The 25,037-nt window shown below is 37.5% G+C and overlaps 4 protein-coding genes across 8 annotated transcripts; 3 read left to right on the forward strand and 1 right to left on the reverse strand.

Annotated features, from left to right (window-relative positions):
- The first annotated feature begins 140 nt into the window (after window positions 1-140).
- Window positions 141-5,198, forward strand: LOC100261031 (ATP synthase subunit beta, mitochondrial). The gene is made up of 9 exons (XM_002283915.4): window positions 141-770; window positions 1,793-1,868; window positions 1,969-2,057; window positions 2,141-2,258; window positions 2,386-2,489; window positions 2,592-2,750; window positions 2,845-3,069; window positions 3,151-3,462; window positions 4,759-5,198. Exons 1-9 carry the CDS (start codon window positions 294-296, stop codon window positions 4,870-4,872), a joined length of 1,674 nt encoding a protein of 557 aa, XP_002283951.1. The 5' UTR covers window positions 141-293; the 3' UTR covers window positions 4,873-5,198.
- A 746-nt stretch (window positions 5,199-5,944) lies between these two features.
- On the forward strand, window positions 5,945-12,049 carry LOC100255949 (fruit protein pKIWI502). Its single transcript, XM_002283930.5, has 5 exons — window positions 5,945-6,732; window positions 8,099-8,198; window positions 8,316-8,411; window positions 8,500-8,580; window positions 11,712-12,049. Exons 1-5 carry the CDS (start codon window positions 6,200-6,202, stop codon window positions 11,772-11,774), a joined length of 873 nt encoding a protein of 290 aa, XP_002283966.1. The 5' UTR covers window positions 5,945-6,199; the 3' UTR covers window positions 11,775-12,049.
- An 844-nt stretch (window positions 12,050-12,893) lies between these two features.
- Window positions 12,894-15,596, reverse strand: LOC100250797 (uncharacterized). Of its 5 annotated transcripts, none has more exons than XM_003631163.4 (3): window positions 15,450-15,596; window positions 14,907-14,994; window positions 12,894-14,180 (listed from the first exon to the last, which is right to left on the reverse strand). In XM_003631163.4, exon 3 carries the CDS (start codon window positions 14,153-14,155, stop codon window positions 13,133-13,135), a length of 1,023 nt encoding a protein of 340 aa, XP_003631211.1. In that variant the 5' UTR covers window positions 14,156-14,180; window positions 14,907-14,994; window positions 15,450-15,596; the 3' UTR covers window positions 12,894-13,132. The 5 variants fall into 5 exon arrangements, with proteins under 5 accessions (XP_003631211.1, XP_002283977.1, XP_059594766.1 ...); XM_002283941.4 differs by having other exon boundaries at window positions 12,894-14,211; window positions 15,450-15,595; XM_059738783.1 differs by having other exon boundaries at window positions 14,907-15,049; window positions 15,450-15,573.
- Window positions 15,597-16,873: 1,277 nt separating this feature from the next.
- On the forward strand, window positions 16,874-24,758 carry LOC100245656 (vacuolar-sorting protein BRO1). Its single transcript, XM_002283945.4, has 8 exons — window positions 16,874-17,767; window positions 18,446-19,396; window positions 19,909-19,998; window positions 20,179-20,247; window positions 21,699-21,839; window positions 22,591-22,639; window positions 23,438-23,541; window positions 23,880-24,758. Exons 1-8 carry the CDS (start codon window positions 17,093-17,095, stop codon window positions 24,420-24,422), a joined length of 2,622 nt encoding a protein of 873 aa, XP_002283981.1. The 5' UTR covers window positions 16,874-17,092; the 3' UTR covers window positions 24,423-24,758.
- The last annotated feature ends 279 nt before the right edge of the window (window positions 24,759-25,037 follow it).

The raw sequence follows: 25,037 nt of genomic DNA on the forward strand, positions 1-25,037 counted from the left end.
TCTCAATTTTAAAAATAGTATCTTAATGTTTTAAGAATGCAATAATGGTAAATCAAATTAAAACGACATCGTTTTCTGCTCGATGGCGATTTGTTTCCATATCGTTCGGATTCCTGATCTGGCATTTCTATTTCTCCAAAGGAGGAAACAAAGGGCGGATTAATATTTAAAAAAAAATAAAATAAAATTAAAATCATCTTGAGGCGCACAGGCGCAGTGGTAATAGTTAAGCAGAGTAGGTCGTATAGAGAGAGGCACTAACCCTATTGTCTCTCCTCGGAAACCCTAGAGCCATGGCTTCTCGGAGGCTCTTATCTTCTCTTCTTCGATCGTCCGTACGCCGATATTCGGCCAAATCTCCGGCAATCAGCCCTAGAACTCCATCGCCTTACCCTTCTTCTCGCCCTTCTCCAAAGGGTTTTCTCCTCAACCGCGCTGTTGACTATGCAACGTCGGCCGCTGCCGCGGCATCACCACCGCCGCCACCGCCCGCGAAGGGAGCGGGGCCGAGCGGGAAAATCACTGACGAGTTCACTGGCGCCGGTGCGATTGGCAGTGTCTGTCAGGTGATCGGTGCCGTCGTCGATGTCAGATTCGATGAGGGGTTGCCACCGATCTTGACGGCCCTGGAGGTTCTGGACAATTCGATTCGGTTGGTGTTGGAGGTTGCCCAGCATTTGGGAGAGAACATGGTGAGGACCATTGCTATGGATGGAACGGAAGGGCTCGTGCGTGGACAGAGAGTCCTCAATACTGGTTCTCCTATCACTGTAAGGGTTTTTCTCTCTCTATAAAGATTAATTTTTTGATCTTTATCATGGAGATGACTTCGCTTTGTTGAGATTTCGCATATTTTAATTTTTCAATTGTTTTATTTTTGCTTCAATAACATGTGCAGTAGAGGAAGTGAGCTCTGGTAATGAGTAATGTGAATCCGCAGATCTGTCTAGGGCTATATTGATCCGACTGTTAGGTTTCCAATAGACTCCTTGGGTTACTGCGAACATGTAGGAAGAGAAAAGAAATTAAACGTTGGATCTTCATTCTTTTAACTGCGTATGACTTTTGATATTGAAAAACCAAGTCCAATGAGTCCCAAAACTGCCATTTGGACAAACATTGGAAAAGCCATGTTTCTGTGTTATCTTCTTTTGTCTGTTCTATATTATATATATTGCATCTTCATTCTTTTAACTACATAGGATTTCTGGTATTGAAAAACTCTAATCCAATGAGACTAAAATTGCCATTTGGAATAGTTGAGTGGAGTTTTTCATGCCAAACATTGGAAAAACCATGTTTCTGTGTTTTCTTCTTTTGTCTGTTATACATATAGGAAATCAAAGTGAGGGTTTACCACCACACATGCCTTGCAGATTTTTTGAAGTTTGGTTTCGGTCCCTCTTAAAATAGGCGCTTCATGCTTGTGTGCTTGTTTTATCATGTATCAATTTGTTGAGTTTTTAGTGATGGAGGCTGGATTTCAATGTTACCTTTGTTTCATTGTTGGAAATCATAGGAATTGATTTGCATGATGCTAGTCATAGAATTTTTTTCATTGGCTGTGTCTAGACTCCATTTTTTATGGGTGTTTTGAAAATTTTAAACTTTTAACTAATTGATTTCAGCATTTGTACCTCTATATTAATAATAGGGTGATACTTCTTTTTAGATTTTGCATTTTAATTTCATGTAATGTTTGGGTGTCATTTGATTACAGTGTACTACTTTATTTCTTTTTCTTTTTATTTTTTATTTTATTTTCTCATTTGGGTTTCCATATGTCCGTTAGGTGCCTGTTGGTAGGGCTACCCTTGGCCGCATCATTAATGTTATTGGAGAGCCTATCGATGAAAGGGGCGAAATCAGTGAGAAATCTCAAAAGCTTTTGGATGTTGATAATTTCACTCGATTAGGTTTAACATGCAAAGTAATTTTTTACCTTTTTTTGGTCAAATATTGCATCAGAAACCGACCACTTTTTGCCTATTCATCGAGAAGCTCCATCCTTTGTTGATCAAGCCACTGAACAACAGATCCTCGTTACTGGAATCAAGGTAGATCATCAGTTCATTTCTCTTTTGCAAAATTTATGCTGGGTCGTGTGGACTAATATCATTCATATGGCATTCTTCTTTAGGTTGTCGATCTCCTTGCGCCATACCAAAGAGGTGGAAAGATTGGGCTGTTTGGTGGTGCTGGAGTAGGAAAAACTGTGCTTATTATGGAACTTATAAACAATGTTGCCAAAGCTCATGGTTGGTTTGCAGTAATACAAATTTTGAAGCATTGCCTTGTTCAATACTTGTATATTTTATCTTTACTTATATTTTATACTGATAAAAAAAAAAAAATTTATCAGTTACTTTTTTTTCCTTTGATCAGGTGGTTTTTCTGTGTTTGCTGGTGTTGGAGAGCGTACTCGAGAGGGTAATGACTTGTACAGGGAAATGATTGAGAGTGGTGTGATTAAGCTTGGGGATAAGCAGGCCAGTTTTGTGTATTTCATTTGTTTCATTAGTTTTGTCTTTCAAAACACAGTTGTGCATCCTTTTAATTGTATTTTAACAGCAATTTTTTCATATATTCAGAGCGAAAGCAAGTGTGCACTTGTGTATGGTCAAATGAATGAGCCCCCTGGTGCCCGTGCTCGTGTTGGGCTTACTGGATTGACTGTGGCTGAGCACTTTCGTGATGCTGAAGGACAAGATGTGCTTCTCTTTATTGACAACATTTTCCGCTTTACCCAAGTAAGCTTGTTAACAAACTTGAGGAATTGTCATTAGTTGTGTGTGGCCCCTGCTGATATTGTCACTAATTGGTGGATCACTTGCCATATTGCAGGCTAACTCTGAGGTGTCTGCTTTGCTTGGTCGTATTCCATCTGCTGTCGGTTATCAACCAACCTTAGCAACAGATCTTGGAGGCCTTCAAGAGCGTATTACAACAACCAAGAAAGGCTCCATCACATCTGTCCAAGCCATTTATGTGCCTGCTGATGACTTGACTGATCCAGCTCCTGCAACCACCTTTGCTCACTTGGATGCCACAACTGTGTTGTCCCGACAGGTATTTAGCTGGATTAATGTCAGTAACTGTGAAAACAGTGTTGCCAGTGGTTTCTTTTCTAATTTTCTTATTGTTTTGCAGATCTCTGAGCTTGGTATCTATCCTGCTGTTGATCCTCTTGATTCTACATCTCGTATGCTTTCCCCACATATTTTAGGAGAGGAGCATTACAACACAGCTCGTGGGGTACAAAAGGTTCTTCAGAACTACAAAAATCTTCAAGATATCATTGCCATTTTGGGAATGGATGAGCTCAGTGAAGATGATAAGTTGACTGTTGCCCGTGCTCGTAAAATTCAACGATTCTTGAGCCAGCCTTTCCACGTTGCAGAAGTTTTCACTGGTGCCCCTGGAAAGTATGTGGAGTTGAAAGAGAGCATTACCAGCTTCCAGGTAATTATTGCCTGTTAACCTTTATTTTCCATTGTCATTCTCTTCTGCTCCTTCACACTTTGCATTGTTATGTGGTTTTTGACCAGATCATATTTTACTTTAAGAAAGAGTTGTAATGTGCACTCAATACTGGTGTATGAAGAGCTAAATAATCCTTGTGATGTTTGTTTCTCATACCCCTATATTCAGAACTGCTTTTTGAACATATTGTGTGTGTTGGCATCCCATTGTGCAATACCTACCAGAATGATCGACTTTTTTAACTAAAACACTTTGTTATTGATGACTAGGAGTTCAGAATGGATATTTATCTTGGGAAGTGTCATATACACGTTGAACCTGTAGTATGGATCTTAACATGAGAATCTATCCAGAGTAAAAGAGATTCTTCAAATTCAGTTAGGGCCCAGTTTGGTGTACTATTTGTGAGGCTTAAAAGAGTCTTTTGACTATAAAGCTCTTTTATCTGGTGTTTGGTTGCCTTCAAGCAGTATCTTGAAATAAAGATATTAGGACTTATCTTCCAAAATGTGGAAAGCTAGTATTTGTTTAGGAAAAAATTTCACTTGACATTCATAACCTTATAAATTTTTATAAAATGGAAAAATTGTTAATGTAATATTTTTATCTTATAATTATCCATGTTAAAAGTCCTAAAAATGTAGTAACCAAATATTAATAAATCTCTTTCCGGTGATTTGGTCTGCCTTTTTCCCCTGGCTTCTTTGGTGTGCTCCTTTGCTAGGCACCATTGAAATAATATTTTTGCTTGCCTATCATGAAAGTAAGTCTCTTTCATGTAAGCTATTATGTGTACCAAATTTTCTTTTGAAAGAGGAGTTTGTGAGAAGCCACAGCTGCCTCTAATGGGAGCGGCTATGGGATCTCATTCGTTTTTGTGAGTCTCTTTTTGGATTTATAATGAAATGTGAAGGAAGCCACGACATTGGGTTTTTCTACTATCACCTGAAATTGGTAATAAGTAGTAATTCAACATGACGCCCCTTAATTATCTTAGAAATTTTTCTGGAGATTGAGATTCATGCATGCAACCACTTTAATTTTATACGATTAACCTTCTGGGCTATCACTATCATTGTTTGTTAACCTAATGGTGCAATATCATTCTGTGGTGCCAAACAGCATGTTTGTATGAATAATGATATGGCTATATATGTATATTTTTTTGGTTATTTATTTATTTACTTTGTGTACGAATGCTTGACATTGTGGCTGTTTGTTGAGAGCATTAACCATCAACTCTGATCCATTTGGTTCCTTATGTTTGTTTGGCAGGGAGTTTTGGATGGAAAATATGATGACCTTTCAGAACAGTCCTTCTACATGGTTGGAGGAATTGAAGAAGTCATTGCTAAAGCAGAGAAGATTGCAAAGGAATCTGCTGCCTAATTAAGTTGCATTTCCCCACTGACTATTTTGTTCCTTTGTCTCGATAATTGCGAAAATCAATAATTTAGTTGGTGTTGGTAATTCCATCACCGGGAGTTTCATTTTTTTGAGGTCAAATGTGTGAGGATTTCCATTTCTGTTATATATTGTTGCAGGGTTGTGATAGAGAAATGGATCCCAAAGGCTTGCCCTGTCAAGCCCCTTTTTATTTTGTTATTCAATAAGCAAAAACGAAGAGGGCTGGCATGTATATTTTTCTTGCTTTTTATCTATTGGAATCTTGGATGCCCAACCTACAAATACACATGCCTTTGACTCACATCAAACATATCGTGCCTTTCAATTTTTTTTGTCTTAACCTGTATTGTTTGCTGACAGCGCTTGCGTGAAGAACCTTGGTTCCATGTAGCATATGGCATGGCAATTTAAAATCAAGAATCCCGATAATTCATAAGAGCCAATGGTTCTCGCTCATGTAGTTTTTCGTTGCAATTGCATTTCAGAGAGGAGTATGATAATCCATTTTTCATGTCTATAATGGAAGGGCAAATTGATCAAATAATCAAAGTGAATTTGCACAGCTTAGGTTTTCACTGTTCTTCCAGTGATTTACCCCAGAAGGAAAATTAGTAATGCATTTTGGGCGGCTCTGGAATTGGCTGGAAGTTATTTCTAATGCTTCAAATGTTTGTTTTACATAAGTATTTAAAGCGATCTTTGTATCAGCAATTGATATGAGTTTAATTTTCAAAATGTTATTTTTTGTCATTTAATTTAGTGTCAAAATTACTCTTAAAATATTTGTTTGGTGCACATAATTAAAAAATGATTTCTTGATAGAAGTGAACGTTATGATACAATAACCACTCTCAGATTTGTTTTAAATTATGTCGAAAGAGTGCTTATGAATGATCTTAAAACGAAAGATTGAGGGTTTAGTTTGGGGTTGTTTAGGAGAGCCGGAATTTGGATCACCAGTCAATCGTGAAGAGAACTGTTTGGTAAAAGAAAATATAATAATCCCCGGACTGTGGGTTGAGCGATTTTGATTTTTCGTTGATACTAGAAAAACGTATGGTGATGGAAAAAAAGGTGCATTCACACGGATGGTGCAGTCAAATAAAAAAATTCCCGGATAGATGGAACGGCCCTGATCATCCAATCAAAGGGTGGTCGAGGACGATGATAGGTGATCCACCAGAAATTCATGACACGTGGATATGTGGGAACAGGATTCCAACAGAGACGGAAGCCACCCCCAATTCTTTCGCCGCCTTGCTGAACTGCCATCCTTCAATAGTTGGTGGTTCAAAGATTGGTTGAAACTATGTCCAACATCTCACTCTCCCACACCTCGGTCTCTCTAACTCCCCATCTCCGCTTCCCCCATGCCCATCGTAAATATCCCATGTCTATCATTCGTCACTTGAAACGACGTCGTTTCACTTCCATCGCTGCCGCCCTTCGCCAGGACACCACTGTTTGGACCCCTGCCCCTCTCTCCTCCGTCCATCCCGCCGCCGACTCCCTCTTCCACGTCACCATTGATGTTTCCGACTCTCCCGACATCCTTTCCTCCCACTCCTCCGCCGGTCAATATCTGCAGCTCCGCCTCCCCGACTTTGCCAAACCCTCCTTCCTCGCCATCGCCTCTCCCCCCTCCCTGGCGGCGGCTAGAGGGGAGTTCGAGTTCTTGGTCAAGAGCGTCCCCGGTTCAACTGCGGAGCTTCTGTGTGGGCTTAAGAAAGGGGATGTTGTTGAGTTGACACCGGCTATGGGTAGAGGGTTTGATATCGATCGAATCTCGCCGCCCGAGGATTATCATACCGTTCTAATTTTTGCCACCGGATCTGGAATTAGGTGAATTTACTTTTGACTCCCAAGTTCAGCTGCTGAACTAAGGCAAAAAAAATTTCTTCCCCCAAATTCGTTGTGTTGTGTTGTTTTGTTTTGATTTTTATGAAAAATCGAAATTAGCTTCAAATTATACAGATGCGTCGTAGTTGCATTGGGGATGGTTGAGTGGTGCCTTTAGTTTTATGATCCCCATTAATTAAAAATCTAGGACATGTATTTGACAACGACATTGAAACTGCTTATAGAATTTAGATTTATGGGTTGAATTGGGTTCTGCAAATGGCAATTTAGTGTTAACAGCTTTTGGTAGAGATATTTTGGATTTTGGACATGGTTTGGTTTGTATTTCCTAGGTATCCCTAGTGCTTTCAACAGCGATTGCATTGATTTTGGCAGTAAGAATTAAGATACTTTTAGAATGTTCTGGAGTATCAGGGGTATTTCGGCAGATTCTTTTCAGTAAGCTCTTGATCTCAAATCAAAAAAGGGAACCCAACATACCAATCAAACTGTATAGCTTAATTGACCAGTCTTTCAATTCAATCAGTGGGACCTTCTTGGATTTTCAGGTTGAATGTTTTTTTTTTTTTTTTTTGATAGATGATTTTCATGTTTGAATTTGGAACTTACAATCTGAGTTCAAGAAATTTTAATTTTGAGGTTGTTGATGTGTGGTGATGATTCTCAAGTTTCAAGGGTCCAGGCTGCTAGTTTATTCGGATAATTTGAGTTATCTTCTCCTCAAACATGAGTCTCGGTTTCAAAGTTTTGGGAATTGCTTGAAATTGTGAAAACTAGGCACTTATGAATGATTCTAAAATCCTTAGAATAAAAAAAAGATATGATTTTTCTAGATAATGGGAGTTTCCTAAAGTTAAAAATGACTTCTTTATTCAAGATTATATTGTATTCTTCTGAATGATTAGTTTAGCATGCTTTGTCTTCAGGCAATATAAGTTCCAAACTGGAATATTTTATTGGTAGTTTTTGCATGTTTCCTCTGTTGATAAAACACAGTGCAAATGTTAGATTGCTCAGGAAAGAGGTTGGCAAGTAGTTAGGAATTTTGTCAGTTAGAATTCAGAAAGTGGTTCCATGTTCCTTGGCTTGTATTTTTGTGACATAAAGGTTTCAGAATAAAGTCTATTCTTTCCATATGTTTTGATATAGCATATGTTTTAGGTCTTCTCTTAATCAATTTGGTAAATAGGCTACTGAAACTAGCATTTCCAGGTTTCATTTTTTGTTGATTTTACTGTTTGCAAAATAGTCAAGTATTTTCTTATAAGCTTCCATTTAATGTGCTTTTCTTTGCTATGTAGTTTTGCTTATTTGGCTAACTTTTGACTTACTTTTCTCTTGTTCGTAGTCCAATCCGATCTCTCATTGAGTCTGGATTCAGTGCTGATAAGAGATCTGATGTCAGGCTCTACTATGGGGCTAGAAACCTTCAGAGAATGGCTTATCAGGTTGATTGAGGGTTTTGTTTATTTTATAAAATTTATTGGGTTCATTGATGATTCAGAAAGCCTTGCCTATCCTATCAGAGTTGAATTATAAACTTGTGCTTGTTCTTTCCCTTGCAGGATAGGTTTAAAGATTGGGAATCTACCGGTGTTAAGATTGTCCCAGTATTATCACAACCAGATAATAGTTGGACGGGTGAAACAGGCTATGTACAGGTAGTTTGCATGGGTGTGTCTGTCTTTCTACTTCTTAAGTTGTTTGAAGTTTCCTTTAGTTAACACCTCCTACATGTTGCTTTTGTAGGCTGCCTTTGCTAGAGCCAAGAAAATTTATAGCCCTCAGTCCACTGGTGCTGTGCTCTGTGGGCAGGGACAGATGACTGAGGTTTGTCACTGTTTTGTTTGTTTAAAATACTTGAGATTGATTATTCTGGTTGTACTCCTCGCTAATTACCTTGTGATCAGATTTAATGATTCTAGATAGTTGCCTTTGTTTATATTGCAATTATCTTAATGTGTTTAGCATGCTATGACCATTGGAGAAATGGTTTGATGGTTGATTGTTTGGTTACCTTTGTATTTATGGAGTTTTTTTTTTTTTTGTTGAGTTACCTATTTTTCTAAAATTTTAAGCTGTCACGATTGGGGTCTATAATATATATCATACTCTAATACCTTATTTTCTTTTTGGCGAGTTACCAACTTTCTTAAAGCTTAGGCACACAGATAGCATATAGTTGTGCACCCCCCATACCAACTTTCGTAAAAACTTAAGCTTGTAGACAGCAGCAGCTGTGTGTGGCCCCATAGGATCACACCCACTTTCCTAAAACCTAAGGGCATAGAGAGTTCCTACATGCAGGAACAATGTGCAGGCCCATATCCGCTTTCCTAAAAGCTTAAGTGCATTGACAACATTAGTTGTGCAATCCCATACAACCGAAGGGCATAGAGAGTTCCTACATGCAGGTAGTATGTGCAGGCCAATATCCACTTTCCTAAAAGCTCAAGTGCATCAACAACATTAGTTGTGCAACCTCATACATTGCTATTGTGCAAATTGCAATATTTGTGATTACAGAGAATTAGACAGATAAATGATAGGGGAGGACTTGAACCCGAGACCTCTGGTTAACTAGATGTCAGATGCTATGTTGAGTTACCAACTTTCCTAAAAGTGTAAGTTGTTAGGATTTGAGCACATAATGTATATCATGCTTTAATAATTTTGATTTTTCTTTTCTATCAATTTGTTTGCATGGGAGAATTATGAGCATGAATCTGTGATTTACTTAAGATCTGGTTGGTTGATGAGCAATTGTTGTAGGATTCAGAATATTTCATTGGTATAGTTGGGCCTGATTTGCTGTAAGAAATCCATAAAGCATATTGAGTGAGAAGTTATGATAGGAACAAGGTTAGTTAAGAAACATTTACTTTGATCTTATCATACCTACAATACCATCTTAAGAATGTGGCTGCTTGTGGGAAGGCATCTATAAAATCATCATTTTACTTGGTTAGTAGCAAATAAAAGAGTTAACTCCAATTAGATGCTGTAGTAGAAGAGACTTGGTGTGGCCCTTCCTTGACAGATTTATTATGTGCCTGAATTTTAGTGAGTCAGTGGACACTTTTTTCTTCAGTGCTAGTTGCTTCAGGCTTTGGCACAGATACTTGTTACAGTGGATTGAGTCCTCCCAAAAGTGTGGTAAACATGATGATTATTGCTTTTCAAGGATTTGGATATTTCCCACAGGCAAAGTCCTGTTTTAAATGGATTGTCATCCTGTAATCTGTCTTGGAAGAAATGTCAAATTTTTTAAGGATAGATGGATGTCTGTGGAGATGGTTGGGAGGCTGGGCATTTTCTATCTATTTTGACTTTTAAGTCACAGATGCTTTTACTGGAGCTTCATTAGGCTTGATTGTGCAAGATTGGAGGATTTTATGTTATTCTTGAAGAAGTTCATTAGAGGTGCAAGTTAAGTGAATACCTGTTTCAGCAAGTGCCCTCAAACTAAACATTAGAGATTGTTCTTTGGGTAACCTGGATCAGCTAGGGATTGAAGGGATGATTAAGTAGGATAATGATTGTGTTTTGAGAGCCTTGTCTAGACTTGGTTATGGTTGTTATTTGGGTAACCTGTGTCAGCTAGGGTATTGGATGCACAATTGGGAGCATGATAATAGCTTGTTGAGGGCCTTCTTTAGGCTTGCTGATTTGGGATCAGCGATGCAGGCTGAGAGTTGGACTCTTTCAAAGGGATTTTGCTTTGGGCTAAGATCTTTGGGGCCGTCCTATTTCATTATATTCTAATATTCTCATCTCTTGGGTGTCAAACAAAATAAAGGTGTATGGAAGTATGATTGTTGGTTGCATCAAATCAGATAATGAAGTGTTGGGTTCTTATGTTAGATTCACTGCTTAGCTAGCTAATCAGATAGCAGATTATCTAGCTAAACATGGAACCTTATAGTTAGGAACTTTTTTATGGGTTTTTTCTTACCTCCATGAACTCTGGTCTTGGTTTTTATTTCAAAATTATTCTGCTTTAGAGGTTTGCTGTACTACTGCTTCTAGACCCTTATCATGGTATTTTTGAAAGGTGGTCTCCTTTTTGGTCAAATTTTATTTTCTGTAAAGAATAACTCATCCTTCTTTCTGTATTCTTGTGTGTTTAAATAGAGTGAATCTTCTGTTTCTAAAAACAAACAAATGAACATAGCTCCAAAGTGTTGGATGAGGATAAATGATGTAATTTGAGTATTGGCTGCATCAAGGACCAGTAACATGGAAAAGGGGCCTTAAGAAGGGTGCGGTTCAAGGTGGAGTGAGACTTTAAATCCTCATTTTAACATTGGATTCAAATTGTAATGGAAGCAGAGGATTTGTATGATCAGTCATAAGCAAGTGGGAATATGCTTCTTCGAGATTGGATCAAGTCGGGAAAATATCTGGGAAAAAAACTCTTTTTGGCTTAAAACCTTTTTCTATCGGCTCCCGTTCTTGGCTAAACCTTGACTATTGACTCATAGCTAAATTTTTATGAAATCTTGAAACTTGTATGGTATGACTTTCAAATTGTTAGAAAACTTGAGAACAATTTTGGGTTTAAATGAATTACTAAAAGATTTTTTATGAAAATATATCTCAAAATTATGTTCATGTGTTCCACATTTTAATATTCATACAGTATGGAAACAGTTCTCAATTATTGTTGTGAAAGATGAGATGCGGGGACAAGTTTTTTGTGCTTCCCTGTGCCAAGGCATATGCATAAAGGCACGTGATGCAGGCCCCTCTGTTTGATGATTTGTCTTATTCATTTTCAGAGAATTTATTCATAGATTTGCCAATGGTAGGGAGGATAATTTGATAATCTATATGTATACACTCTGGAGTTTCATTGTATAATTTAAAAATGCTGTTTTAACATTATTTTGTTCCATTCAAACATAATGGCTGTCAAACCATAAGGGATAAGTTACATTGATAATGTCTGATTTTTGCAGGAAGTTACCTCGATTCTTGTAACAGACGGAGTATCGAGTGAGAAGATATTAAAGAACTTCTGATAATTGATCAGTTAAGCTTCAATTTGTTGTATCATTGTTCACAGTTGGAATTGATTCATTTGTTCCATGATGCTGAAGGTCAAGTATCTCAGTTTGGAATAACAAAATAAAACAGATTTCGTGATTTTTCTTGGCATTTTCAATGTTAGTGTTCCAATGAGAGCTGCCACTGACGGTTAAATCACGCAGCTTATGCATAATTATAGTGAACATGCTAATGTTAAGATCTTCATTCAAGAAAAACCAGTAATCAGATTGATCTTTTTCTTTCCTTCCTTCTAATAGCATTTTACTCATATTTTACTCTCAGCACTATCATCCATCTAACTATGCCACTTACAACACAAGTTCTATTGTGTATAAGAAGGTTGGGCAGTTTATTTATGGTAAATAATCGCAACAAACAAATTGCAATTAGGAATGACATGGCCAACAAAATTTTCAGGGGTCTGGAGAAAGGAAAGCTGATCCAACATAAGACGTTCTGACGTACTCCAATTCTCAGGGGCCCAAGGGACTGGACATTAGTGGAATTCAGTTGAGGTTAATATTGCCACAAAATATCGATGGTCAATGGTGATGGAAATCAAAATGTTTTTAATTGAAATTAATATTGCTATGAAATATCAATGTTCGATGGGGGCATCTCCGTTTTTAGGGGCTAAAACAACACAGCATTTAGTTGATACTTTTAGGCAAGGCCTTGGCTAAAGGTAAGAACCGAAAGTGTAGGCCCATGGCTCAAATCTGATTCTTGACTGTTTTATTAATTAATAGGAAAGAGGCAAAGAATCTAAATTCCCAAGTTTAGCTTGACAAATTTCAGAATTTCCATTCAGGAGTTCCAGATCGATAACTGTGAACCGCTTAGCCCTAAGCAATGAACTGCAAAAGAGCCAACGCCAAGAACCTGACAAGAAGTTCTTGAAACAACATCCAAGACCAATACCAACCCCCAACCCCTGCAGTACGCCAAGGCTAAAAGTATTAAGTAGAGCAAAACATAAATGAATCCACCTCAACCTGGAGTATCTATCATTAATTTAAACCAGTGAAATAGTTGGTGCCACAAAGGAGAGACATGCAAAACCAATGGCAGGTTTGAAGATAGATTAGATGTCATTAATTTCAACCAGTGATATTGACATGCAAAATCAAGGGCCGGTTTGAAGATAGATTAGATAATTTGCTTCCAATAAGTTTGAACACAAGCGCCAGAACCAATAGTTCACAAGCCTCCAACAAGTAGGAAGGTTAAAGTCAACAGCAAATTTAATCTATATTAAATTCCCATATATCCCACAAAACCAAAAGGCAAAAGAGTCTTGCAGTAAGTTGATGAATTAGGTCGTTTGAGATCAACCCAACACTTTCTGAAAGTCGTGAGTGGCATCCTTGTCATAAGCATCCAACTTCATAACTGAATGCTCCAAGTGTTTTCCATTTAGTTCTCCAGAGTGCTGGATCTGATCAATTTTCTCCTCATCTGAGTGATGATGCCGCTGTTTGTGATGATGGTGATGGTGATGGTGATGGTGACCACATTTTCTATGCTTTGATGATTTACCTGCTTCTTCATAGTTATCATCTGATGACTTTTCTAAGGATTGGCCCCTTCGATCATGTCCATGGGCACCACCATCAGATGACTTCGAGTCAACACTATGGGATCGTCGATGATGTTTATGGTGCTTTGCATGATTTCGTCTTCTGGTTACACCATCTTCATCACTTGAGGAATCTGAAGTAGAACTAGACTCCGATCGTCTATGGCGTTTGTGACGCTTGACATGATGACTCCTCTTGCTTGCAACATTGTCTTCATCACTTGAAGAGTCTGAAGCACCCGATTCCGATCTCCTGTGGCGCTTTTGGTGCTTTGATCGACTTTTCCTTCTGATTGCCCCATCATCCTCATTACTTGAGGAATCAGAAGCACTAGAATCTGATCTTGAATCACGATGCTTGTGTTTCCTCTGGACCCGCTTCTTCCTCTTCCTATCTTCTTCTGAGTTGCTTTTCATTTCATCACTGTTGTCATCACTTGAGGAATGTCTCTTTCGCCTTCGTCTGGATTTCTTCTCCTTCCTCTTCTCATTTTCACCCGAGTCAGAATGACCATGCTTCCTGTGCTTCTTGTGTGCCCTTTTGGTTGTCTTTCTACCCTCATCACTGCTGTCACTGTCAGAATCACTGTCAGACTCTGATACAGATCTTCTTTTATGCCTTGCAGCTTTCAGCTTTCTCTCTTTGGCTTCAGCTTCAGCTTGTGCCTTGGAAGCAGCCTCTAGCTTCTGCTCCCATTTCAAGGGAGCTTCTTTCTTCTCCAAAGCTCTCTTCTTTTTCTCCTCAACCAACTGGATGAACTTCTTGCAGTCCATATAGATACAAAAACAAGCTCAATACCTGCATTTTGGTATGATGACCGGAAGTGCATCTCACAGAAGAGAAAAAACAATGTTAGTTCTTCCATCATTGCAGCTCATTATTATTCATTAAATGACAAAACATGTTCATTGGGAGGCATATCCTGCAATCCATCTAGAATGATAAACATATAAAACTACTATTCCAAACAATAAAAGAACTAAATTTGCCATGAACATGGTGCAATACAAATGTAATGACAAACAAACAAACTCTGACTTTGAAATACTTGATAATATTGTTAGCTCAAAAGTGATATCGACTAGGCAAATATTTAGTGCATTAAAAACACAACCAAATTTTAAAAATTGTTTGAAACTTGTCTTTTTGGTCTTCCCCTTCACCATTTTGCAAGTTCAGCTTTTTTTCTTACTGTTAAAACCTCAAAATCCCATTTCAATCTATATTCTAAAAGCCGTAGAGGAAGGGTTTCCAACAAACCTTGGTTTGGTTTCATCTTTTTCAAAAAATATAACAATGATCATAATGGCCCTATTGTTCTGATGGGAAAAGAACCGACACCTGTCTTTTAGGGAAATAATACGTCAAATTATTTGCTAAAATAAATTGGACAGCAGTACTGGTTCCATGTATGTTCATATGAATTAGAATAGAATAACAACCACCTTGGCAGATAACAAACTAAGAAACAGGAACATTTCAACTGAGGAAAGAAAAAGAAATTAGCAGCTTCGGCTTTCTTACCTTATATGCAAAAACCTACAAGCCCAAAACCAATGTCCTGCCTTAAAGCCCAAAACTGTAAGTCTTCCTCGACAATACCGGCTGAAATCTGTCCAAAATTTTCAATCCACAAAAAAATTGAAAAACTCCACAACCCAAAAACCCTAAAAAAAAGTAATAATAAAAATAAGTAAAAATAAAAATAAAATATGTCTATGAACAAAGAACTAAATTTGGCTCTACTAATGCATAAAATCTAGATAAAAGATTTCATCTATAAAAGCATTATAATAATCTCATACAATTTCAAACGAGACTACAATAAATTGCCAAAGGCCCCCTTACCCACGGATTCAATAACCCCCAACAATCATATTTGATCCCTCTGTAAACCCTAGATATAAATCCACCGCTGAATGAACCCCAGCAACCAAAATTTATCAAAAAAGTGATCGTTTATTCAACCCTAAAACCAAACATAAAATGCAGAAACCCTAAAGATGCTGTACAACGAAACACATCAAGAGAATATTAGAAGATAAACACGATTGAAAAGAAACATACCCGAAGCAGTGGGAAGAGGAGAGGGTACAGATCGAGCTTTGGGATTATGATCCCGGACTCCTTGGCTAGAGCTAGGGCAAGGGCTTGGACTTTGACCTTTCTGTGGGATGCCTTCGTTCTAGAAACATCCTCCTCCATATTTATACTGGCGGGCAGAGTCGTGTGAGTTTTGATATATGCGCGTGGCCCAATCCAGCTCCTCGGGTCAAGCACGTTGTCTGAAACCGACCCGGTTTTCAGATGGTAACTGTAAGGACCCGGTTAAAGCCCAAAGAATTACCCCAATCTCTAAGCTTTAGCCCAGAATTCTCCAATAAGTATAGGAGAAATTTTATGCCAATGGGTCAAATTTATTGGATACAAAATGTAAGCATTACATTACAATAAGATTAGTGATAGAGTTATTGATAAGAGTCTGTAGTGATTTTAAAAAACGTTTCTAATTTTTTAAATATTCAAATATTTTTTTTTTTTATATATTAAAAATAGTAGAAATGTTTCCTAAAATACCAAACATACTATAAGTGCATAACACTATAATAGAAATGGTGTTTTTAATGATGTAAAATTCGCACATAACATATATAATCATAAATACACGAGTCAATGTAAAATTTGGTATGGAAACATTATATTAAAAATTTTAAAAATTATTGAAGAGTAACACTAAATTCTTTGGACCTATTATGAAACTTGAAATGTAATCTTCAATTAAAATTTAATTAATTAGTTAGGAAATTGCTTTCATACATTTTTGAATAATAAGAGGTCATGAAAGTGGATTTAACTATATATTAATACATTGATTCATATGATTTATAGATAATTATATTATTAACAAAATATTCAAGTCTACTGTAGTTATATAAGAGTGCAGTGATTTTATGAAATGTTTTTAATTATTCTAATAGTTAAAAATTAAAAAATTTCAAATTAAAAAATATAAAATTTTAAATATTTAAAATATTATAAACGTTTTATAAAATTACTATTAAACACATTTTAATAGTGCGCTTAACAGTGGTTATAAGAAGTATTTTTAGTATTTTTAATACTTTAAAATTTTTATTTTTTAAGTATTAAAAATATTATAAACACTTTTTAAAATCATTATTAGATGTATTTTAAAAGCATGTTTGATTACGATTCCAAAAAGTGATTCTAACATTTATAATATTTGAAATATAAGATTTTTTATATTTTAGAATGTGTATAAACACTTCCTCACATCCTTGCCAAACACACACCAATGTAAGATTGAAGATGTCTGTAGTCATTTAAGAAAAAATTATAATATTTCCAACAGAATAATTTAGGACCGATTTTAAAAACTGGGTTGGGTAAAATTTTAGCAACAGACTTAACGGAGAAAGACAAATTTAGGACAAGAATTATTCTTATCCCGGTGTGGAATAGTATAATTCAAGGAAACAAACATTGAGAGCTTCAAAAGCCCTCTCCATTAGTTTCCTTTCTCGATAAGTTAAGAAAGGAAACGCGGTACAGGATCCAGAAGATTTTGCAATTGACTTCTCGATTTCTCAGTATTAGGCCCAATCACAATTCTTCATCTTCTTCAATTTCATCATCCCGATTTCGGTTTAATCCAATCGAATCCGATCCCATCATTTTCATCCGCTTCAATGGCCGCGCCACCGTCGTCGTCGGCCACCGCTAGCATCATGCTCGCAATTTACGAGAAGAAGACCGTTACAGTCGAACTCTATCGCCCTCTCCGCCAGTACATCGCCTTTACCTACTCGGAGCGGGAAGCCCAAAATCTAGAAGATGATCTCCAGGCCCTCAAACAAATGCGCTCCGATCTTGAACGTCCCGGCGATTCCCTCCCCACCCGGAGAGACCTGCTTCAGTCCTACTTCAAAGCCCTGTGTCTTGTGGAGTCACGGTTCCCAATTTCGCCTGACAGGGACCACATCAACAGCATCACTTTCACGTGGTACGACGCCTTCAAGCAGAAGCAGAAGGCCTCTCAGCAGAACATCCACTTGGAGAAGGCTGCAGTTCTGTTCAATCTCGGCGCCGTCTACAGCCAGCTTGGGCTCTTCTACGATCGGTCATCGGTGGATGGTATGCGCCAGGCTGCGCAGGCGTTTATTGCTGCCGCCGGTGCGTTTGCCTTCTTGAGGGATAATGCGGCCATGAAGGCATCGATAGGGAGCTCCACGACGGTGGACGTTTCGGTGGAGTGTGCTGGGATGTTGGAGCGGCTGATGCTTGCTCAAGCTCAGGAGTGTGTGTTTGAGAATACTATTGCCAAAGGAAGTACGCCGATGGTCTGTACCAAGATTGCTAGGCAGGTTAGGCTTCATTTATGTTCCCCCAATTTATTCACGTATTTATGATGATTCATGGGCATAGTTTGAGCTGAATTTTGACCAGTAATTTAGGGGGTATGTGGAAATTATGATCTTAGTCATTGGAAGATTTGGAAAGTTTGCTGATCTGTAATGAATATTATATGGGCCTCATGTCACAACTGATTATAATCCACAGTTATTGTTAAAACAGTGAATTTCATTGGATTGTGTCAAGCATGTGATTGGTTTTATAGTATTAGGGGGTATAATTTATGAAGAAATGGTAAACTGAGCTCATTTGTAACAAATATTTTCTGTGGGTTTTTATTTTTTTATTTTTATTTATTTATTACTTTGGCCCAAGTGATTAAAATCCCTTTCTGCCACAGCCATTGGAGGATTTGCAGTGTTACTTGAATTTTAACAAAAAATTTTATGGATGTCCAGGCACAAAATTTTGTGGAAAATATAAATCTAGTTGAATTGTTTCAAATATCTTATGGGTCTTGTCTTGAATAATTGTATATCTGTGTTCCATGATTATTTTTAAATTGTATGTTTGTTTCAAAATGGTTTGAAAATTGGTGTTTAATGTCGCAAATAATTGCATATCTGTCCCATGATTATTGTGAAATTGCATGCCTGTTTTGAAATTCTTTGAAATGGGTGTGACTGCAGGTTGGGCTTTACTATGAGGAAACTTTTGCCGCACTGAATGTTGCACCTCTGAATCAGCACTTTGACAAGACATGGATATCTCACATCCAGCTCAAGGCAGCCTTGTTTTATGGTGAGGCTTGCTATAGGTATGGTTTAGAGCTGCATCAGAAAGAAGAGATTGCAGAGGAAATTGCAAGGTTGAAGAGTGGGATAAGTGCTTTATCTGAGGCAAAGAAATCCTCAAAGGGAGCTGCTGCACAGATTTTGGATACAATTACAAAGTTAGAGACCAATCTTAATCGAAACTTAGAAAGGGCTGTGAAGGAGAATGATAGAGTGTACCTCATGAGGGTTCCTTCCCCCAGTACCCTACCACCTCTTCCAGCTTTTTCCATGGTTAAGTCGATGCCGATGAATGAGGTCCTGGATGCCAGCAAGGAGAGGATGTTTTCAAGTCTTGTTCCAGACAGCAGTGCAAAGGCTCTTTCAAGGTACACAGAAATGGTTGATGACATCATCAGAACACAAGCTGAAAAATTGCAACAAGGAAGTGAGCTAGCTCGAGTGAGGCTCAAGGAAATGGACCTGCCAGATTCTATTCTTGCTTTGGAAGGGAATTTCACTTTACCAACAGATCTTAAAGAAGATGTTGAGGCAGTGCAGATTTGTGGGGGCCCAGCAGGTTTGGAAGCTGAGTTGCAGCAACTTATGGATCTGAGGAGGGTGAACCAGGAACTGCTGGTTCAGACTGATGAGCTCTTGCAGAAGGAAGCAAGGGAAGATGGTCAGTTTAGAAGCCAATTTGGAACGCGGTGGACTAGGCCTCAGTCCAGCACTTTAACAAAGAATCTGCAGGACAGATTAAACAGATTTGCAGCAAACTTGAAGCAAGCTTCTGAAAGTGATGCAAGGATCGAGCGTTCAGTGAGAGAGCATATGGCACTCATGTCAATCCTTGATCGTCGTCCGGTATGTTTTTCAAACAATCTGAGTGGTTTTTCTTGTCCTGATTGGTTCAGATGGGAAGCTTTTAAAAAACATGGCCCAGACATAATTGGTTTCTATCATGCAACAATTAAAAATTCTGTGTATGTTCAAAAACCTGCATTTGTTGTATAAATGACCAATAAGGCATGTGCATGGTTTAATATGATGGGAAATTCATACAGCTCAGAAACTTCTTTGGGCATTTTTTTACCCTGTGCCTTTTTCTTGCTACCCCATTTAAAGGTTCCAGCTTTTGTTATTATTGGCAAGAAATGTGTTATATCAAAAAGTTACTTGATTCAATTGATTTATTCTCTGCCCTAACAGTACTTGTTGGTTTAGCTTTTTGCACTATTGACTGCCTCATTATTCTTTCTTTTGCTACAAGTTGAACTATCGACCAAGCAGCATCCTTAGCAGGGACCAAATAATCTTTTACATCTATAAGAGTGATGTATTTATACTTATTATTTGTGAATTATGCTCTCTATCAGATAGAATCAGCACTTCCAACCCTGGCTAGACCAATAATGTCTTTGGATGCCAATGAAGATGCTATAGTGGGGGCCCTGAAGCAAAGCTTGGTAACTTATATTTTGATTTTATACTTTTAGAATGTTTGTAAATCTCTAATCAGGTTTATAATTTATATTTTGTATTTTCCCATTTGTCTATAGGACCCCACTACATTAGTTGAGTGATGTAAGTTATAGAACTACTTCCATGTACAGTTAGTCCCTTTAATTTTGCATGCTCATATGCAGAGGCAATTGGAGACTCTTGGGGCACAACGGGCGGGTCTTGAAGACATGCTTAAAGAGATGAAAAGGAAGGTGTGCTTTTAATGTATTTGTGATATTCATGTTCAGTACCTTGTTTTTCACATTCTGGCATGTCTTTTACTTCTTTTTTTGCTTTTTCTGTCTTATGGATTCTATTCTCTCTTGTTGTCATTCGGCATGTTAAAACGTTTGAATATGTTACCATGGACATGTTAGGCTGCTTTTATAAATTTGCTTGAATGTATATAAAAGGCATGCCCTGAGTTTAAGTAAGGGCAATGTGAGCTATGTGATCAGTGTTCTTGTGGGGGAGAATTTAGTGAAGAAATGTCAAAATTTGCTTTTTCGTGTTCAATTAATTTGCATTAATGTGAGGACAATTCGTCATGCATGATGTAAAGCTTCATATGAGAAAATGTGAGTCATCTAATTATTGATTCTATGGAAGAAATTTAGTGGTAGAATAAGATATACTTTCTCTAGGCTTCTTTTCATTGGAATGGATTAACTAAATTGTATCCTGTTGAAGAGGATCCTTTTGATTTATGATTCATCATCCCTTATTATTCATGAACTGGATAGGAGTTGATCAGTAATTGAAGGTATCAATTTCGAATCCGCATATGCGCAGATCTCCATTTTATTTTTGATACAATTGCAGCTGTTCCTGACAATCAAAGAATTAGAAAGAAATCTATTGAAATAAAAGATGTCAATCAATGAGTCCATTAATGGTCTTACAAATTAATCAATAATTTAGAACAATGGGAGGGAGAAAATATTCACCTGTTGCTCATTGACTTTTGTCTTTTGACCTGATTTTAGGCCTTCACTCACCCTCCGTGGACAAACCTTGTGGAGGACCCCTTAGGTTTTTAAGCATTGGATTCTCACGAATGTTTGCAATATCTTTTGCAATTAATGCATTTTATATATTTGCTTGACAAATTTATCCAGTTGGTTTCATTATTAATTATAGTCATTTTGGTAATTACAAAGCTTGAGCTCAAATTACACCTATAAAATTGGTTGGCAATATTTTAAATTGATTAAGGTACAAATATACCAAATTTTTGTTTGCTACCAATTTTGCTTGACCATGGCACAAAGGTTGTCTTATTTGTGCATATTTTGCTTTGTGGCTGGATGCCCACTGTCTTTGGTGATGGAGAGAAATGTGAGAGATGGTGGTAAGAAATGTTTCTTCTAGAGTGGTATCTGAAGTTTGAAAATTTCGTTTTGACAAATAAGTCTTTTGTGTTTGTATGCTGCAAATTGCTCTGTGACATGTACTTTGTCAGTTTTCTGTGGCATGTTCTCCCCCCACCCCAAAAAAAAAGAAAAAAAAAAACGAAGGAAAAAGAAAAAAAGATATAAGTCTGATAGAAAAGAAAGTCTCATGATATAAATGCTCATCTTATGCATTATACTGTTCTAGTATTGTTCTTCTGTTCTGCATGTGCAACGCCCTTGCTTATGCTCTATCTTATGTCTGGCTTCAGGATGATATACTGCCCAAGTTGATGACATCCACTGGCTCCTATGAAGACCTTTTCAGGAAGGAGATAGCAAAGTATGATAATATTTGTGAAGATATTGCCCAAAATCTTGAGGCACAAGAACAACTGTTGCTGCAAATACAGGTATATTTCTTTTCTGCCCCTAGTCATTCTATGATTTACTTTCCCTCACAAGTAATCTTCCAAAAATTAGGACCATCTGGTTTGAACTCTGATGCCATGCTTTCATCGTGTGCAAAGTCTTTCAGGCTACTGGATGTAACTATCTACTGAAGAATGTTTATTTTCAATTGATATCTCTTTCTCACTTATCAAAAAAGTTGAAGCCTTTCTTTCTATTCATTTCATGCTATTTTTTATGAATCCTGAAAAGGTAGCTCATTATATAGTTGGCAAGGGATTTAGAATTAAGTTTTGGATGATCTGAAGTCTAATGACATCAGAATTCAATTTTTTGTTGTTTATTTTACCGGCCATTTACTTTGGAAAGGGTATTTCAACTGCTTAGATGTTATTGTAGAAGTTAAAACATAAATGTCATTCCTGCAAATCATTTGCTTTTAACATTTTCTGGTTCTTGAGTATGAGAAAATGCTTTCACTATCTTAACCTCTGATGTCCATTGATCAATAACCTTACGTCATATGGGCAAATTAGTAAATTACCTAATGATCTAGGTGCATGGAATATGACTGGAGAGTGATGCGAGGGAACTCTAACTGTTCTGTTCCTTTTTTTCTTTGCCAGAAGCATACATCATCCTTCCTTCTAGTGTTGCATTTTTTACATTTCTTGTACATGTTCTTACTAAATAGAAATCATTGTTCTGAAGTGTTCTTTGTTCGCTATGGTAATCAGTTGTCCTTGTTTACAGGCTCAAAATGATGAGTTTGCTGCAATCTTTAATCTTGAAGATTATAAAGGTAGATTACATCTGGTTGCGGTTTCAATGCACTTATGAGCAGTTTTCTTTTTGTTTAGATATTGGACTAGTTTAATAAAGCAGGCAGGCCATGTATTTAAATGTGACATCAGGTTTACAGTTTCTTCAGAACCTTAATGGATGGTAGTAGAAACTTGATCTGTTTTTTATTTGGTACTTCACAGACAGTTCTCAACAGCTGGATTTTTTTGGGTGGGACTTTACTGGAATTAACTAGGAATTAAAGATGTTCTTGATGTATCTTTATTTTATGATGCAGCAATTAATGTTTATGTTTTGTAGTTTGTTTCAAGAACATGCCCAATGTGTGAACCTGATAAACTTACCCTGATGTTGGCCGAGTCGATTCATAACAGGGTTAGTGTGTCCATTCACATAAATCTAGGATGAAGAGGACCAGTTCTATCATCTGATGTTTGTCCATATCTTTCTCAAACTATCCTTGCTTTCAGCTTGTTCTTGTATTGCTCTTATAGATGGATCTGACAAGAAGACTTCCCAAAATTGCTTTATTCCTTTAGCATGTATATGATCTTCTAGGTCATAGCAATTTTCCTCTTTTTATTTCTCAATTTTCTTATTTTAAGATCTGCACATTTTATGTATCATTGCTAAATTTAAAGTTATTTAACCTAAGAGTCTCTCCAATCAGGTTAGAAGATAGATTTTTATTCCTCATTCTTATTATTATTATGTTTTTCAGCTTGCATTTTCTAATTCAAATGAAGTGCTTTCCACTTTTAACAGCTAAATTGTTTTTCCTTGAAATTTGTTCCAGCATCCCGTGAGAAGAGTTACAAGCAGATTGCAGCTGCCATAGCAAAGTTCCGAGAAATTAAGGAGAACATTAATGAGGGACTGAAGTTCTATGTGACTCTTCAGGTAAGAAGTTGCTTACTTTTTTATTGTAGGATCCTATGTTTAACCACTTATTCTAGCATAAAATTACTAAATTGCTCATAGTAATTCTAGCGTTTTGGATCTGCCTAACTATTATCATTGTGCTTAGAGCTCACTTGTGTGGGCTGTGAGATGACCGCTGTCATATAGCAGTCAATTTTCATTCACGTTAAGATGGCACAAGTTGGAAATAACTGGTTGTGACATTAACTACCATAAAGTTTGTTGGATTTTATAGTTAGATTTTTGTATCACACAAACTCTTGTGTCTTGCCACTGAGGATGAGGCAATATATCAAGTGCCTTCTTTTGTTAAACAGGATGCAATCACAAACATAAAGCAGCAGTGCAGCGATTTTGTGATGACCAGAAACATCCAGTGCCGAGAGATGATTGAAGATGTACAGAGACAAATGGCAGGTCTCAGTTTCCAGGATGGTAAGAACACTGGTGCTTACAACTACCCTTCTGTGAGTCAACCCCATCAAACTCAGAGAGCCACTTCTCAGCAGCAAACAGAACCTGTGAACATGACTCATCCTTCTCGCCCCCAAGCACCTTATTACCAGCCGCCACCTCCTGAGCAGCCGACAATGCCAGGATATGCTCACTCCCTCCCTCCTTATGGCTCTACACAGCAGCCACCACCTCCTTACCATGTTGCAGGTGGCCCATACCATCCCCAACAGGCCCAACAGCCACCACCTAGCCATGAGTATGGCCAACCTGCTTATCCAGGGTGGCGAGGTCCATACTATAATAATGCTCATGCACAGCAACCTGGATCTCTTCCTCGTCCTCCTTACACCATTCCAGCCCCTTATCCTCCTCACCACCAAAGCGGCTACTACAAGCAGCAATAGAGCTGGGGATTCTCTGTTTTTCTGCCATAGAATTTTGATTGTTTGTAATTTGTTATTTTTGTCGGTTCATGCAATCCTCTGCTGAATGGATTGGATTTAGCTAGATCTCACTTCTATCTTATATAGCATAGTCATTCTGAATGTATCCCTGGCTGTTTGATGGTTTCCCTAAAGCTTTGTTTGGAAGTGCATAGCTTCATGTTTCAAAATAATCATATGTATAGCATGTTTTATCAGATCTGTTACTTGGAAAAACCATACAGATTTTTCCTGTGTCCAAAAAATAATTACAGACTTCTCTCTATTAAAAATATAGATCTGAGTCATTTCATTTTATACGTTGAGCAGACACTGCTGTTTTAGTCTTCATAGAACAATCATTCTTTGATGAACAATCATGTGACATGCCCACCTCCCATTCTTTCAGTTGGTTTGAGGAAATTATAGGCTTATTTTAGAAGTCTGATTCCATGCGGCCTCTCTTTATGTTATTGTACAAATGAGGAATTCAAATGGGAGAGGCGAGAGGCATTCCGTATCAAGTGTCTTAATTGACTTTGTAAACTGCCATTTTAAACTATAAATTGGTGGGAAAAGTCAACCTCCTTAAATGAT

The sequence above is a fragment of the Vitis vinifera genome, chromosome 1, assembly GCF_030704535.1.
Source record: "Vitis vinifera cultivar Pinot Noir 40024 chromosome 1, ASM3070453v1".
Lineage (NCBI taxonomy): Eukaryota > Viridiplantae > Streptophyta > Magnoliopsida > Vitales > Vitaceae > Vitis > Vitis vinifera.

What these genes read in the sequence shown, in the direction of transcription:
- LOC100261031 (XM_002283915.4), top strand. Translation starts at nt 294, where the DNA reads ATGGCTTCTCGGAGGCTCTTATCTTCTCTTCTTCGATCGTCCGTACGC. An exon ending in TCCTCGTTACTGGAATCAAG is followed by an intron (nt 2,058 to 2,140) that starts GTAGATCATCAG and finishes ATTCTTCTTTAG; the next exon opens with GTTGTCGATCTCCTTGCGCC. An exon ending in AGAGCATTACCAGCTTCCAG is followed by an intron (nt 3,463 to 4,758) that starts GTAATTATTGCC and finishes TTTGTTTGGCAG; the next exon opens with GGAGTTTTGGATGGAAAATA.
- LOC100255949 (XM_002283930.5), top strand. Translation starts at nt 6,200, where the DNA reads ATGTCCAACATCTCACTCTCCCACACCTCGGTCTCTCTAACTCCCCAT. An exon ending in GCCACCGGATCTGGAATTAG is followed by an intron (nt 6,733 to 8,098) that starts GTGAATTTACTT and finishes TCTTGTTCGTAG; the next exon opens with TCCAATCCGATCTCTCATTG. An exon ending in GGCAGGGACAGATGACTGAG is followed by an intron (nt 8,581 to 11,711) that starts GTTTGTCACTGT and finishes TGATTTTTGCAG; the next exon opens with GAAGTTACCTCGATTCTTGT.
- LOC100250797 (XM_003631163.4), bottom strand. Translation starts at nt 14,155, where the DNA reads ATGGACTGCAAGAAGTTCATCCAGTTGGTTGAGGAGAAAAAGAAGAGA.
- LOC100245656 (XM_002283945.4), top strand. Translation starts at nt 17,093, where the DNA reads ATGGCCGCGCCACCGTCGTCGTCGGCCACCGCTAGCATCATGCTCGCA. An exon ending in GGGCCCTGAAGCAAAGCTTG is followed by an intron (nt 19,999 to 20,178) that starts GTAACTTATATT and finishes GCTCATATGCAG; the next exon opens with AGGCAATTGGAGACTCTTGG. An exon ending in TAATCTTGAAGATTATAAAG is followed by an intron (nt 22,640 to 23,437) that starts GTAGATTACATC and finishes AATTTGTTCCAG; the next exon opens with CATCCCGTGAGAAGAGTTAC.